We start from the raw sequence: 17,186 nt of genomic DNA on the forward strand, positions 1-17,186 counted from the left end.
TGGTTCAGCTCTCACATCCGTACGTGACTCCTGGAAAGACCATAGCTTTGACTATATGGACCTTTGTCAGCAAAGTCGCTGCTTTTTTAATATGCTGTCTAGGTTTGTCATAACTTTTCTTCCAAGGGGCGTCTTTTAATTTCATCACTGCAGTCACTGTCTGCAGTGATTTTGAAGCCCAAGAAAATAAAGATAAAATAATGAGAACCATGGAGAGCCCAATTGGAAGGATGGGTATTACAGCTCCTGAAGAAACTCTCCTTTCCCCCAGAGATGGAGCAAGGAGCAAGTCCTGCTTTAAAGTCATGAGACCTGTACGGTCACACCACACTTGATTTAATGCTTTGTTGTTGCCATTCTGAAATCTTTAAACTTCTACTTATTATTATTCTTTTTGCCTGAGCTGTGCAGCATGTGGGATTTTCTTTCCCTGGTCAGGGATCTAATTCATGTCCTCTGCATTGGAAATGGAATCTTAACAGCTCCCATTAGACTGCCAGGGAAGTCCCCATTCTGAAATTTTTAATCATTTTATCTTTGGACTTGGATTTTGCAAGTTACACTGATGGGACAAGGGAACTTGTATGAGCAGAGGAGAGAGATATAATATGAGTTTCTACTCTCTCTTGCTATTCTGTTTGCATATAACATTCTGGATGTCCCATGAGCACAGAGCTCCCACTGATTCCGTGATGCCTGGGAGCCCAACAAGACTCAAGGCAAGAACAAGTTAAGTGAGTTCCACCTACTGGAGGGGGAGGGAGAGGCAGGGCACTCACAGTCTTGAGAGGCCCTGCTGTGTGAAGCAGAACTTGATTTGAATGCAGAAAGAAAAGAAATGGTGCTCTAGATATCTAGATATAGAGCAATGGTGCTCCCTATCTTTATCTATATCTGCATATAGATATCTGTGAAGAAAAATGTTTGCTTGGTGATGGCTGGCTCAATCAATGGATGGACAGTTGGACATACATATTGCAAAGGGAAAGAATAGAGTCTGTGAATATATATATATATACATACATATATATATATATATATATATATACACACATACACACACACACACATACATACATACATTGTTGTTGTTCAGTCACTCAGTCATGTCCAGCTATTTGATATCCCATGGACTGCAGCACACCAGGCTTCCCTGTCCTTCACCATCTCCTGGAGCTTGCTCAAACTCATGTCCATTAATCAGTGATAGAATCCAACCATCTCATCCTCTGTTGTTCCCTTCTCCTCCTGCCTTCAATCTTTCCCACCATCAGGGTGTTTTCCAATGAGTTGACTCTTCCCATCAGGTGACCAGAGTATTGGAGCTTCAGCTTTAGCATCAGTCCTTCCAATGAATATTCAGACTTGATTTCCTTTAGGATTGACTGGTTTGATCTCCTTGCAGTCCAAGGGATTCTCAAGAGTCTTCTCCAGCACCAATTCCAAATCATCAATTCTTCAGTACTCAGCCTTTTTTCATGGTGCTCTAGATGTAAATGTAATTTAAACATTGAGTAAAGAATCCTATGGATCCTTTCTTACTCATGTTACTTCCCTGAATTAGCCAACCACTAACGTGGAAAGCTATGACAGAAAGAAAGGGCAAAATGGTGACCCACAGTTTTCAAGTGTTTGCTTATTCGCCAGTAAACTAAAGGTAGAGAATTGGGAGAATGTGTGTGTATCAACACATGAAATAAAAGCAGTTGAGTTAGTTTTATCCAGTATTTCTACTGTTTTATTTAGTAAGCACAAAATCTTTATGTATCTTTGAGCTACAAAATACAAATTGTGTAATTTCACTGTTCTCCATACACATTTAATGCTCTCAAATTTGTATTTAAAATGGACACTGCACAATAAAAAGATGAATGGTAAAACTTATGATAATTATCTAAAACTTTTTTATTTACTTAGAATGATATTAAATAGCAAATTAAAAATACCATTAAGTTGAAAGAATGAAGCAGAAAGCATAAAACTTCCTATTTTAAAAATGACCTCTTTCATCCCTAACTTGCTTCTAGCCCCAGTCAGCAAGTGATCTCTCAAGGGGCTTTTCTGCAAGGGGACAAGCCTTTCAACACATTTTTAACATACAGAGTTGTATACTTGCTCCATCTGGTATCATTTCCCTGTGATATTAAGATTTGCTTATTAATCAATCCTCTCAGTGGAACAGCCACTCATTGCTTGAGAGGAGATTGTTTTCTGCTCCCTACAGGCTCAAGCCAAGGCTTATCCAGACCAGAACAGCCTGGCAACCATGGGTTGGACACGTGGCTTTAAAGTTTAACTTTACACAAACAGTGCATGCAGCCCAGGGCAAGGTCCATAAAGATAGGTCCCGACAGCCTTCCCTTTTAGTGCCTTGATGGCTCTGGGTCATCGAGGCCTTTAAGTTTTGGTTTCTACAGGAGGGATTTCAGAGAGATAGTGCTGCTTCTCTTGGCCCTGTGGCTTGTAGCCAGTTGGGTAACTGAAATTATTTACTCTTCATGCTCTCCAAGCATGAAGCCCTGAGGAGGGAAATAGAAGAGGCAGAAAGTATCTTTCACCTGAAAGTTTGCATGACAGCTGGTGGAAAGCCTGGGACATGATGTCAGAAGCTCTGTTCTTCTCAGATGTGAGACTTTGGGCAAGGCTCTCGTTCTGTCTATGCCTCAGATTCCTCATTTGCAAAGTGGGAGCAATGATACTGATCCTGCCTGTTAATTGAAGTTGTTGTGAAAAGTAAAATGGGATAATTTTATCATAAAGTTCTTTTTAACAGCAAAAGCACAACCAAAGTTATAAAAGCATTAAGGATGAAGGGTTCCAGAAAACAGCTTCAAATTAATGTCTTCAATGAACTCAACCAATGTTTATTAAGTTCCCACCATGCTAGGTTCCATTCTAGGTGATGGAGATTCAGCAGTGAACAAACACTTTATGTGGAGAATTTGTAGTTTGTTATCCAAAGATAACTGTGCAAAAGAGGAAGAGTGGAATTGCAATTTTAAATCCGATCATATGGCAGTTTGCAATAATTCTGACCACTGACAAATCAGGCTGTCCTGGATCCACATCCCCTTGCAATGGACTCTGCTGTTCCTGACTTGCTCATCAGAAGCCCGTGCCCTAAGGAATCTGGAAGCTTCCACTCTTGCCTTTTTGAAACCTTCATGCTGTTGTGTGAGGAAGCCTGGACTAGACCATAAAAGAATAAGATCCTCCATGAAGAGCGAAGCCCTGCCTTCAGCAGCCCTGAGGCCCAGCTGCACAGGTGAGGCAATTTATATGTTCTGGTCCCAGTTGAGCTGTCAGATGATTGCACCTCAGGATTATCCTGATGAACCCAGCTGATCTACAGAATTGAGAGAAATAATAAATCAGTGTTTTTACGAGGCCAGAGAAAGGAGATGCTTCTCAGAGAAAGCATCTCTGAGAAGGTGAAATGTAAATAGGAAGAGAAGAAGGAAGAAGCTGTTATGGCCTGAATGTATGTGTCCTCCTCAAATCCCTATGTTGAGGCCCTAACCCTTGTGTGGCTGTACTCATAGATGGGACCTTTCAGGACGTATCTGAGGTTAAACCAGGTCATGAGGTTGCATGGAGGAAAGGCCATGCGTGGACACAGCAAGAAGATGGTTGTCTGCAAGCCAGGCAGAGAGTTCTCACCAGAAATCAAATTGGCTCAAACCTTGATGTGTGCTTCTGTCTTCCAGGCCTGTGAGAAAATGAATGTCTGTTGTTTAAACTGTCCTGTCTGGGGTATTCTGTCATGGTGACCTGAGCAGACTAAGACAGAAGCCAGGCAGGTATCTGGGGGAGAGCAGGGCCACAGAAGGAATGGCTGGTGCGAAGGCCCTGATGTAGCGGCCCGCTCAAGTGTTGATGCTGAGCACAGGAAGCAGGGGCAGAACCAGAGGACACGAGATCAGAGCAAGGCGTGCAAATCAGCAGACCATTGCAAAGCTTGGCCTTTTACTCTCGGTTAAAAGGAAAGTCTGTGCAGTTTTTTGGGGGGGTGTGATATGTTCTCAAAGGACATGCATTTCTGAAATATTTGACTTTTATGTAATGATGAACACATGCTACTTTTGTAATCAGAAAAAAAACAAAGACATTAGAACACTTAGAAGGCTACATAAGAATAAACAAACAAGTACGAGCTATGTCCTTTAATGCCAACTTATGGGTACAGAGGAAAGAGGGGAGGGAGAAAGAGGAAGAAAATGGTAGGAGGCAGAGATCGCAGCTGATTAAAATGCTTGTCTTGCTGTGCCACTGCCCTTGGATTCTCTGAGGACCTGTGTGTTCTCTGTCCTCCCACTGGCAACTGCACGCCTGTGCAACTGGCGCCTGGCATGAGATGGGGGCAGAAGATGGGGCAAGAAGAGAAAACAAAGCCTGGGTTGAATTTTTCTTGAGAGGAATCAAGTACATCTGATTATCCCAGCACTGAGCATATTGCCCAGCCTATGGGATAGGAGCTAGGTTATTTCTTGAAGAAATGAATGAACTGACCTGAGAAGACTCCCTAAATTATTCTGCACCCCGCTTTCCCCATTCTCCCCGCTTCTTTGTGGGTAAAACTGAATTCTAAAAGGGATCTTTAAAACAAAGGATGGATGTAGTGGAGGGTTGATCTTTAACATAATAAAACAGTATTTAAGTCCTGTATACCTCATGACTGTTTCTAGTTTTAAAAACGTAATAAATTGGGCTGAACTTTCAGGATCTCAGAGTTTCTCAGATAACTCTTTACATTAAATCATTTATTTCTAAGTGTGGATTGAGACTGGTAGTGTTAAAAGTGCAGTTATCAAATATTAAAAATAAGATGCACACATATATATATTGAAATGAATTCTTTAAAGGAAGCAATGACCAGCTAGTTGTGATCACAGAGATGATTTTTTCACCCTCTTGAATAAATTAGAAAAGGTTGAATAGTTTCAGCCCCAGTGACCAGTCTTAGGTACAAGTTTTAAGTTAATGAAAAGAAATACAAAATACTGATCAGCTTAGTGAAGGGTGACAGAATATGCCACCCCCAAATATGCTACTTTGGCCTGAGGATTATTTTGAGCTAAAGGAAACTGAGAAGAAGCAAATACAAGAAAAGCTCTCTGCCCACTCCTATTTGCCTAAAAATGAGACTACACTTGGAAAGGTTTCCTCTCCCTCCTCTCTACTAAGAAGGACAGAAGTTAATCCCTGGGGACAACCCTAGACCTCTACCAGCTCAGAGATAGCACCAGATGATCTATACAAGTCTGGCCTAAACTAGCCCTTATTTCATGGGTTTCCCAGGTGGTTCAGTGGTAGAGAATCCGCCTGACAATGCAGGGAGATTTGGCTTTGATCCCTGGGTGGGGAAGATCCCCTGGAGGAGGAAATGGCAACCCACTCCAGTATTCTTGATGGGATAATCCCATGGACAGAGGAGCCTGGCAGGCTAGAGTCCATGGGGTTCCAAAGAATCGGACATGACTAAGCACGCATGCAGTAGCACACTAGCCCTTATTCACCATTAGGTTCCCCATATATTTGCCTTCCCACAATTTGCCACCTTAGGAGCTCAAAGTCTTTTTCCATTGTCTTGTCACCTCTCTAAAACTTTATTGTTCTTTCGTTAAAATGCTATATAAGCCCAAGCTCTAACCACTCCTTTGAATTACTCATCTTTAGGTGTATCCATGATGCACTTAGTAATAAACTTCTGTTTGATTTTCTCTTGTTGATATCTTTTCTCAGTCTGATTTACAGGGCCTGCCAATGAACCTAAGATAAGTAGAGGGAAAAAACGTTTTTTCCTCCCTTATGCTGCTGCTGCTGCTAAGTCGCTTCAGTCGTGTCTGACTCTGTGCGACCCCATAGACGCAGCCCGCCAGGCTCCCCCGTCCCCGGGATTCTCTAGGCAAGAACACTGGAGTGGGTTGCCATTTCCTTCTCCAATGCATGAAAGTGAAAAGTGAAAGTGAAGCCACACAGTTGTGTCCAACTCGCAGTGACTCCAGGGACTGCAGCCTACCAGGCTCCTCCGTCCGTGGGATTTTCCAGGCAAGAGTACTGGAGTGGGGTGCCATTGCCTTCTCCGTTTCTCCCTTATTCAGTTCAGTTCAGTCGCTCAGTCGTGTCCGACTCTTTGCGACCCCATGAATCGCAGCATGCCAGGTCTCCCTGTCCATCACTAACTCCCAGAGTTCACTTAGACTCACGTCCATTGAGTCAGTGATGCCATCCAGCCATCGCATCCTCTGTTGTCCCCTTCTCCTCCTGCCCCTAATCCCTCCCTCCTTTATACCAGCAACCAATTCCACATACACTGTACAAGTGAAATAGTCAACATGCCTTACAAGGACCCAACAAATTAGCCCAAGACAGAGTTCCTTGCAGCTGTTCTTTGGAAATCAGTCTTCAGGCCTTTGGCCAGATGGGTCATTGGGTCTGACCCAAGTTTAGAGAACTACTTAGAAACATTCATAACCAACCGAAGAGGGTTCTTATTAATACAAAGTCTGGTTCCTCTGACTTGCTAAGTAAAATAAACAGATTAATAAATGTATGAAAAGCTTCTTGTGAGACATAAAGTCCCCAGTGACTTGTCTTTGTTGGCTTTTGAAAGGAGAGAAAGGCATGATTAGTTCCTACTTGGGAAGTGTCCACTTCCTGAGCTCTAGTATAATTCAAATAGCTTTATTTTCCAGATTTTTTTTTTTTTTTTTTTTGCTTATGGACAGATCCTCCAAGTAGTTTAGAAACATTATTAATAAAAACCACTAAAATATATTAAGCATTCAATGTGCTAGACATTGTCCTAAGTGCTTAATGTGTGTTAACTCATTGATTCCACACAACTATGCTATGAGATAAATATATCATTAACCCCATTTCACAGATGAGGAAGCAAAAGCACACCCATGTCAAGTAACTTGCCTGTGAGACAGTTCCAGTCGCTAGAACCCTGGCCACTAGGCTGCAGTTTTCCCATTTCAGTGACAAAGAGCAGGTCATTGAACTGTTGGCATGAGGCTCTGTCTGAGGCCAAGGAAATTAAACTCACACAATGAGATTTTAGCAACTAAGAAGTCAGTATCAGTAGGGTTAACTCACTCTGTAAGCTTCCCCAAAGCATCTGCAACAGGTCTGATTCACTGCAATTGAGCACACATGTTATTTACTATATCTTTAGCTCTGGCTGGCGGAAGAACTGAGGCCATACTTAGACTGTGTCATTGGGCTAATTTTATTCTGTAAATAATAGAATAACTGTTTACAATATTTTAGAACAGCTCCACCTTTTCCCAGGCCCACAGACTTATTGCTCCAGACACAGTTTCTTGATCAGTACAGACTTGAAATTTAGTCCTAGAAATGACAAGATTCTCCTGCTTGTATTGGTCATCCATGAGTTATGTTAGCTCGTAAAAGCTCTACTCACTTTTTACAAGGGGTCCAAGTTATAAAACATATATTAGTGTTTCTCAAATAGCAGTTCATGTTTTGGTGAAAATTTGTTCCATCAAACTGAGCTGACTTTAGGTAAGATAGTAGAACAAATTTAAATGGATAAGGAAGGAAGGCAAAAAAAAAAAAAAAAAATCAAAATACAAATCTGGAGGTGGCAATTGTAGAAACAGGGATACCAGCAGTGGAGCCGTGGGGGAAGGTGGTACCTGCTTTCTTCTCCTTAGATTCTTCCATGTAAAACTGGGTTCTTTCTCTACACGGACCACAGATATCCCATTTCTCTTCCAGCCCAGATAGTGGAGTATAGTGACTAACAGAAGAAATCCAGTAAAACTAAATGTCAGGATGATGCAGGCTGGGTTAGTAACAGCTTGAGAATCTGGGTCTGAAATGCCAGGCTGGACAGGAAAGTCACATCTGCCCAGAGGGCCTGGCACATGTTACTGTTTTTGTGCACCCACCTTTCTGGACCTGTTGAATGTCACTCTCTGCCACGTTTGCTCTGCATCACATAGCCCAGACAGAGCTTTCTCATTTCAGAGTAAATGACCATGAGTAAAGACAGTCATGCCTTGAACATTTAGTGAAGGTATTAATTCCATTACCTTGGGTGGAGTGCCCTTTCACAACTGTCAGGCAGCCTAACAGAGGAAGCAAGTCGTAAGGCTAAGGGCAGATGCTGAGACACATCAAAAACTTCTCTCTAGTACTAAAGAATGAAGGAAAATCCTAGCCTGGGGCAGATTTATGTAACCGGATGTCAACACAGATTTCAAAACCTCTTTTGGAATTGCTGACAGAGCCCCAGACATCCGCCGTGTAGTTGGGTGGAAGAGCCGAGCTGTGGTTTGTGACCAGTATCTGCCACTTATGAGGTGGGACCAGAGACAAATCAGCCTCTCTGATACACAGTTTCTTCATCTCCTAAATGGGGATAATGCCTTTGTTGAAGTGGTCTTGTGAGATTAAACGGGATCAGATAAGTCATTGTCTGCCTTAGCAGTGCTCCTGTCACCTGCTGGCTCGGTGACCTTGGGCAGATCGCCTGTCTTCACAGTTTCTTCATCTCCTGTTATTGTTCAGTCACTGTCATGTCTCTTTGCGACCCCATGGACTGCAGCATGCCAGGCTTCCCTGATCTTCACTACCTCTTGGATTTGCTCGAACTCATGTCCATTGAGTCAGTGATGCCATCCAACCATCTTATCCTCTGTTGCCTCCTTCTCCTCCTGCCCTCAATCTTCTCCCAGCACCAGGGTCTTCTTCATCTCTATCACAGGGATAATCCACACCTCAGGTCTGCGTGACAAGTAGTCAATAAATCAGAGTGAGTTGTGTTCATCTAGCGTAGAATCCGAGCTATGATTATTCCTACTTATATTGTCCAATCTACTTTCTGTCTTCTTCCACTTTCAGAAATGGAAACTTGAAACACATAATCTCCCAAAGAATCTCCTAAAATCACAGCAGTTGCTTAGAATTGAGAAGTGGAAGGTAGAAGCCTGATTATGCATCAGCTACTTGTTAGGCAGAGATGAAAGCACTGTCTTCAACTGAATTTCCTGCCGACTGTGATGATAAATTAATAGCGAACTATTTAGGCACTGTTTATCTCTAGGGAGCTCTAGTCATTGTGCTGACAATCTTCACAACATCCTGGGGAAGAGAGGATGAGTGATTTAATCACCGTCTTCAAGAAGATGGAGGGTTATCATCTGGCTGGTGACCAGCTGTTTTCACCACAACCAATGCCAGACAAAGAGCCAGCAGGCCTAAATTGCTGTAAAGATCTGAGTTAAACCCTTCAAGATACGTCTTAAAGAGAGTTCCACTCAGGCAGTACTTCATTTCAAAGTACTGAATCCTGAGGCTACTATTTACAGTTTTCCAGTGGCAAAGTGAAAAATGTATTTGTTTACATTATCTACACAGTTTGGCTTAACACCTGGGTGATTCCTTTGGGCAGGTCTACCCTTGAAACTATTCCAGCCAATTTTCATGACAGGCTACTTGGCAGTTTCCCAGGGACATTCAGAAAAGGCTCTGAGCAGGTTATCCCACGGCTGGGTGAGCTTCAAGCAGCTAACCCAGACCTAGTCTGAAGGTTAAACAATGAAATGGATTTAGCTACCTGAGCCTGTGAAGGGTGTCCATGTGTTGAGCACGAGTGTGGATGTCACTAGAGCGGTTGTAGGACCTTCAAAACCTCAGGTTCTTGGGAGAATGATATCTAATTAATTATAAGCAGTCAGCTATCACCCTTCCTCTCTCTGGTTGCCATGGTGAATGAAAGGTACGGTTGTCTTTCTCCTTAAGGGCCTGATTCAGAAATTGCATGTTCCATTTTCATTCCCACCTTCTGGGCTAGAATTAAGTCATTTGGCCACATCTAGTCTCAAGTAAGGTTGGGAAATAATTTATTTTACACATATTTTATGTTACACATATTTTATGTTTCCAGGTGTTCACTGAAAATCCCATGACTAAGGAAGTTGAGAATGTATATTAAGGAAGGCTAATTGTCTCTGTCACAGTTGGGGATAAAAGTAATGCTAGCTGAATGTTATTGAGTACTTGCTCTCTGCCAGGCAGAGTCCCTTAAATCATTCCGTCTTCACCAAAAAAATGTCATTGGAAGGCATTATTATTTCCAGGCTTCCCAGGTGGCTCTAGAACCTCCTGTCAATGCAGGAGATGCAAGATACTCAGGTTCCATCCCTGGGTCGGGAAGATCCCCTGGAGGAGGACATGGTAACTCACTGCAGTATTCTTGCCTGGAGAATCCAATGGATGGAGGAGCCTGGTGGGCTACAATCCAAGGGGTCGCAATACTTGACTTTGTGTCACGACTGAAGCGATTGAGCAGACATGGACACACATTATTATTCCTATTTACAGATAAAGCAACTGAGGCTTAGAGCGGTTAAGTTACTTGCTATGGTCATACAGCTGAGGCCGAGGCAGGATTCAAATCCAGACACTCTCACTCCAGAACCTGACATCTTGGGAGTAAAGAAAGAACTAATTATAGAGACGGCAAGCAGGATGGGAGCAGTTTTTATCAGAGAGGTCCTGCACTGTGGGAGGGTGGCGAGTCATGAGTCAGAGATGAAGCCTTGCAGGACGGACCAAGCAAAACAGCTTGCTCATTTCCACCAGCAAGTTGTGGCTTACCTGGGGCAATTTAGCTACTGTATTTCCAGAAGTAGTAAGGATGAAGATGGGACCACTATTCCTCTTTGGAGTTTTAAGACTGGCCAGTTAAGGGGCTTTTCCCCCTGATGTTGGTGGTATGACCACCACCCCAGCCTAGGCCAGACGTGAGGGGCGAGGGCTCTGGCCTTCTGCCTCCTCCCCACCAGCAGACACTGCTCTAAATATCTAATGTGCTGTCCCAGAAGGGCCACAGCTGGCTAGGCCAGAGGGGGCCACTTCTTTGTGTCACACTCACAAGTTAGAGGACATTTGAAAACTGTTTTCCAGGTTTTTTTTTTTTTTCTCCTTTCCTTCTTCTTTTCATGAAAGGGGCTTTTTGTTAGTACAGTCTTTGTTTAAGGATGATAAAGGGACCATTTTATTGGAATGAATTACTGACGCAAGTGCTGCCAGAGGTCTGAGGGAGAGGACAGCTCTCTGGCTTCACTTCAGCAGGTGAATGGAAACAGCCAGTGGGCGCTGGTCTCAAGGGCACTTGGGAGCTTGCTCCATCAGCAACTTTGAGTTTAGCTGCTGGCTGAAGCTGAGTCCAGGAGAGGCAGTCAGAAAAAGTACTAGCAATAATACTAATAAAACATAAGACTTTTTCCTTTGCACATGAAACATGTCAAATGATCAGGAATGTTGTCCAGGGCTTACAGAGAATGAACTCTTTCTACCTATTATCAAATTGCTAAGAATCACCTGCAGTGCAGGAGACACAGGAGATGTGGGTTCAATTCCTGGGTCAGGAAAATCCCCTGGAGGAGGAAATGGCAACCCATTCCAGTATTCTCCCCTGCAGAATCCATGGACAAAGGAGCCTGGTGGGGTACAGTCCATGGGGTTGCAAAGAGTCAGACGCGACTCACAGACTAAACAACAACAAATTACTACTACGAATGGGGCCCCAGTAACAATCTCAGTTCGTCTTTCTGAACCCCTGAAAAAGCCAATCCTCTCCGCTGAGCCAAAACTGAATGTTGATGGGGAAAAAGTCAAACAGCTGAAAATAAGCCAGGTTCTCAGGGATTTGCATATACATGGAACATTTAAAGATACTTCAAAATAATTTTCTTCAAGTGGTGCTCAAGGAACTTTAGAAGATACAAAAATGCTAGTAAGCCAAACTTGTACATTTTAACTTGTGTTTTCCCCATGTCTAGAGTGTGCAGTGCCAACATAAATTTGTGAAGACATATGGGTTGATGGTATATTTGGGCCCATAATCTCATCTGCTGTTTTATTGAGACTCCAAGACCCAGTGCATTTAAAATCTGTTGGATGAATCAGCATTTCTTAGGAACCCTCTTTTAAAATATGGCTATTTGCAAACAGTGGCAAGGAATGCGGCATTTAAATCAATTGACCGTGAACTCTTCAGAGTTCAAGGAAATCATTAAGGGCTGATAAAGTCAATAGAAGTCTGGGTAAGAGCAAAGATACCCCTTGATATTGTTTGAAGGCATGTAATACCAATCAGTTCTAAGTGACTGAACCCCAAGTACTGATAAAGAAACAGGTGCCTAAGGGCAGCTGCCAGTGGTCAAGCTGTGGGAGGGCCAGACTCTGGGTTCCTCCAGGCCTCTCCTCTGACAAATGAGCTGCGGGAAGGCTGTCACCTGTGCCTACAAGAACAACATGCACTTTTTAGAGAGGAAAATAAGCTTCCTAGTCCATAAAGCAAGGATCCTAAGATCTGGCCTGTTTATCTCACAAGTGAGGCATCCTTCTAAAGATGTTGTACCAATTTTGGGTGGTGGCCTTACTCTTTAGGGAGAAGAGCGCCCTGTGGGGCTGGTGGGGAGGAAATGTCCAGGAGTGTTGACAGGCAGAGTTTCCAAGTGCAAACTTCCCTGAACCTCCACTTGAACCAAATGTGCCCCCTCCCAGCTGTTACTCATGTACAGATTCTGTACACCTTCTACATGACAACTATAACCAATTATTTGTATTAGTTGCCTAATTGATATGATCTCACACAGTCTGTTATAAACACAAGGGTGTGACTTATTCCAACAGTGAATCCTCAGTTCCTTGAATTTCCAAGGCACAAAGTAGGTACATGATCAATACCAGTGAATATATCAGTGAATGCTGAGAGAAATGGAAGATGCCTGCACCAGAGAGAACTTGCTTATACCAAAACTCAGTCACAGTCCTCTGATTTTCTAAACCTAGCCTTTCATGTTACTCTTCTACCTCAAGTCTTCTAGGAAGAGAGGGAGTGGCCAGGATGCTGACGCTGGGGTTGGTTGCTCATTCAGCCAAGGTGGCTGCAGCTTCTCCTATCAGTGATAATGCCTCTGAAGGTAAATATGCAGAAGCTATATAGTAGGCAAAGACCACCACCACTTGCAACAGGCCAGCAGCCCCAGAGATCAATTTAGGGGAGGAAAAGCATGCATGCAAGTCCATCTTTGCACATTCTCTGCAGAATCTTTCAAGCCATGCTAAGGTGTGATGAGAGACTATCCGAGTGTACAAAAGCCTATGAAATACCTGCCAACCTATACAGACAGGTACCAGGAAATTTTTTTGATTTTCTGAGATTGATTTAGCTACTTTCTAAGTTAGATAAAGAAGGAAAAACCATCACCCAAAAAGTACATTCTGCTAGCATTTCCCTGAACATGACCCTTCCTAGCTGCAGACAAACACAGGAAGTACAGCCTGTCACTAAAATGAATAGAAATAGTTTTCCAACTCAGTGAACTACAAGTCCTACTTTTTTCCCCACAACAGTGCAAAGGGTAAGTAATTTAATGATATTTGCTTTGAATTTGTGTTATCTTCCAAATGGTGATAAATTGGAAAGATGTTCGTCATTAAAACATTAAAATTTTATTTTGGTTGTAATTAAATTTATTTTAAACTAACATTTTCTATTTATTGGCAGCTCTATAGTAGTGATAGAAAAGCAAATCATATAATCAGAACTCCAGACTATGAAAAACAACTCTTAGTAAGGAGAGAGTTCTTTTTTCTTTGATATTTATTCTTAAAAAACAAACAAACCAAACTCTCTCAATGATCTACACTCTTTTGCTGCATTTCAGGCCTTCAAGAGTGTAAAATCTATAAAATGGGATTCTCAGAAGTGGTAGCACCAGTTAAATATTATAAGAAGTACTTATTTTAGGTGCTTGAAATTAAAACAAAAAAGAAATCAGTATTTCAGCAAATCTAAATTTACCTGATGTGCCTTCAGTGGTCTGGATTAAAGCATTATTATACCAATTAAGCAAAGTAAATCAAGACACCTCAAAAAAAAGTGGTATAGTAAGAAAATGTCAATTTAATCATTTACTTTAGCAGGCAAGCAATTTGTAAACATTCAGTAGCGGCAGCATCCAAGTTACAAACAATTTAAAAAGAAACCAAGATTAGTGATTATAATTTTTCCTTCCCTTTCCCCAGAAAAAAGAAAAAGAGAGAAAAGATTTGGAAGTAAATGACTTAAAACACTACAAACGCTGAACATTCAGTTATGTCTTCTATCAGCCTTCTATGCATCCTCTCCCTGTGTTGTATTTTTAGAGGTGTATCTACTCCTAAAATGCATCATCTTGCAATAACTGGTACGTGAACATCTGCAATCTAGGAAGTGGTTCCTGCACACATATGTGCATGCAGGATCTCAGTTTAAATCCCATTTGCAAAGGGAATATTTATATCTTGATTCAACGCTTCTTTGACTTCAAGGGGAAGGGTGTCAAAAAGGTGATCTTCCACCACAAGCCCACTTTTCTTGAGCAGGCGACACTGGCCCAGCTGGGCTGGCAGGCGGTCCAAGCAGTTCCCCTTTAGCTCCAGCTGGGTGAGCTGTGACAGCTGACCGATCTTCTCTGGGAGGGATGTGATGCAGTTCTGCCCTAGATTCAAAGTCCTCAACTTAACACATTTAAACAGCTGTTTCGGCAGAACGTCCACTTTGTTCCCCGTGATATGCAAATGCTGCAGGTTCTGAAGCAATCCTATTTCTATTGGGATCATGGAAATGTTGTTGTAACTCACATCTAAGCATCTGAGTTTCTGTAAACTAAACACTGCCACGGGTAGGGATTCCAGCTTGTTGTTAGAGAAATAAAGTGACTCCAAGTTTTTGACGTGGGTGATGGAGGGTGGAATGGTGACAATTTTATTATGCCATAATTTTAAACAAGTAAGTCGTTTTAAATGCTGGAAACTGATGATTTCTTCAATTGTGCGGATGTTATTTGACTTTAAATCCAGTTCCTGTAAGTTAGAGAGGCTGAAAATAGCATGTGGAATTCTCTCTAGCTCACAGTTTTGGAGTTCAAGCTCGGCAACATTCATCATTTTCTTAAGGCTGTTCAGTACCAGGAGTTTAGTGCCGTCATTATGAATGACTAACTTGGTGAGATGTGGGGCCACATCAGTAATGTTGGAGGGGACTTTGGTCAAATTGCTCTTCACGTGGAGGATCTTAAGGTGCCGCAACTCTCGGAGAGATTCGAGGCCTATCATCTTATTGTTTTCAGAGTTCAAATTGCCTATCAAGTACAGTTCGCGAAGGTTTTTGAGCAGATACACCCAGGCAGGGATTTCTGCCACATCAGTGAACTTCACGTGAAGGCATCTCAAGTGATCGCGGAGAAAGCTGAAAGCAGTCTGCTCCACTTTTGCAGGGCAGTGGCACAGGTGAAGCTCTTGGAGATTAGTCATCTGAGAAATCTTAGCAGGAAGTTTAGCTTCTGGAATCAGCTCGAGTTTTAGCACATCCAGGTCTGTGAGGTCAAAGACAGCATCAGGCACGCCTGAGAGCATAAACAAATGGAGCTCCTGCTTGTCCTGGGCATTGCGTGACACGTGCTGCCTCAGTTTTTCAAATGTCCACTCGTGGTTCAAACTAATTTCCCGAAGTTTATTTTCACTAACTTCTGACAAGAACACCCCAAAACGCTTGGAATAGAGCTGGTCATACTGGTCTACCATGTGGAGAAGGAACGCAAAATCATTTTTGACATCTGGAATGTCACTGAAACTGCTCTCTTCTCTGACTTTTTCAAAAGAATATTCCTTCAAAGGAATCCTGAATAACCAGAAGAGAGTGTAGAGGCAGATAAAACCATACACACAAATAATGGATATGTAACTGATGAGCAGCTTTTTCAGCATGTACGCCATGTTGTGGGTGCACTCGAACACCTCGTAACCAGTCAGGTGCTCCACTTTGGGCTTGCAGACGTGTTCAAAGCTGATTGCGTTGACAAAGTTTGCTGTGTAGCAGAGAATAAAAATGAATTTGGCTGTTTTGATAACTGTTTGGACCACATAGAGTTTATAGATCAAGTCACTGTCTTCCACGTGAGCACGGAACTTCCGCACTTTCTCGAACAGGGCTTTGGCCTGTTCCCCGTCCTTTTTATCCAGGATGGTCATGCTGGGGACTTCGATCACGGGCTTCTCGGCTGAAAATTTGAATCCAGTCTTGTTGATCATTGGGGTGCTGGCGCTGGGGCTCCCTTCATCACTGCTGGTAGACACATGCTTTGGTAGAGTCTGGGCACCTGTTATTCTCTGCTTGTTTTCCTCCGAGTCTTCACATGCTGTCTCAGACAATGCTTTAGTAGTCCAAGGAGATTCAAAGCACTTTCCTAAGATCGAAACGAAATGCTCTACTTTTGAGCATGTTTTAGGATATTTGAACCAAAAGTTGCTACTGACCATGAGAATAATAGTATGTATAAGAGCAAGGTATGGAAAGTACTTGGAATACCACGGAAGGGCCAGATGGTAACACATCTGATTAATAAATACATATTGCTGGAAATCCAAGTTTGTTTTTCGGCCTGTTGGGTCTTTCTTCTCTTTCTTGGCCTCCTGATTTGAAGCCGTGGAATCTGCATGAGGATATGTGGCTCTGAGAGGTATGTCAGGTGTCACAGAGGACGCGCCAAAGGAAATCTCATTTGTCATCCGCCCATCTTGGTCTTGGTCTGTGGCTGATTCCATCTTCGGGATGTTGGTGGTAATGTCGGCATTTCCTGGTGTAGCATGTGCCTTTGAATTTACAGGAGCTGGCAATACTGGCAAGCAGACCACTTGATCTTTGGTAAGTTGCATGGTTCCTGCAAAGATGGCTACCATCAGCATAACAACAGCCAGGTAATCCATAAACACGTCCCACCATGGTTTCAGGATTCGGTAAGTTGGCTGAATGTCATTAAGTGAAGCAACTTCCGCAAGGGTAAACATTCCTAGAAAACAGGCAAACAAAAGATATTATGACACAGATGCAAATGAAAACATTAAGTGGCAAAATGCTTTCTATTTCTAGCCTCTTCTTCCAGCTTCTCCAATCAGCCAACCTCCCTTGCACTCTACTCCTCCTACACACTGTTTTCTCTGCCTGGAATACTTCCTCCCCACTTCTCTTCACGAGGCTATCAGTTTATGTTGCCTTTCCCAGGAAGCCCTCCCTGATTCCTAGTCTGGGTGAGGTGCTTCTTTGATTCTATGTACTATGAGAGAACTATGTACCTCTATCCATCACAGCCCTTATTATA

The 17,186-nt window shown here is 42.7% G+C and overlaps 1 protein-coding gene and 1 long non-coding RNA gene across 10 annotated transcripts in view; both read right to left on the minus strand.

Moving 5' to 3' along the window:
- Positions 1–1,715: 1,715 nt before the first annotated feature.
- LOC123334063 lies at positions 1,716–5,929 on the minus strand. Its single transcript, XR_006551816.2, has 2 exons — positions 3,661–5,929; positions 1,716–3,346 (listed from the first exon to the last, which is right to left on the minus strand). It is a non-coding gene; the product is annotated as an uncharacterized LOC123334063 (long non-coding RNA).
- An 8,002-nt stretch (positions 5,930–13,931) lies between these two features.
- The window catches only part of LRRC8D (leucine rich repeat containing 8 VRAC subunit D), a 132,237-nt gene continuing 128,982 nt past the window's right edge, over positions 13,932–17,186 (minus strand). For all 9 annotated transcript variants that reach the window (XM_025288310.3, XM_025288308.3, XM_006063373.4 and 6 more), the window contains one exon: positions 13,932–16,877. In XM_025288310.3, the coding sequence (XP_025144095.1) occupies positions 14,299–16,875 (2,577 nt within the window). In that variant the 5' untranslated portion in view covers positions 16,876–16,877 and the 3' untranslated portion in view covers positions 13,932–14,298. The remainder of the gene's footprint in view (positions 16,878–17,186) is intronic.

This window comes from Bubalus bubalis, chromosome 6 (genome assembly GCF_019923935.1).
Source record: "Bubalus bubalis isolate 160015118507 breed Murrah chromosome 6, NDDB_SH_1, whole genome shotgun sequence".
NCBI classification, from domain to species: Eukaryota; Metazoa; Chordata; class Mammalia; order Artiodactyla; family Bovidae; genus Bubalus; species Bubalus bubalis.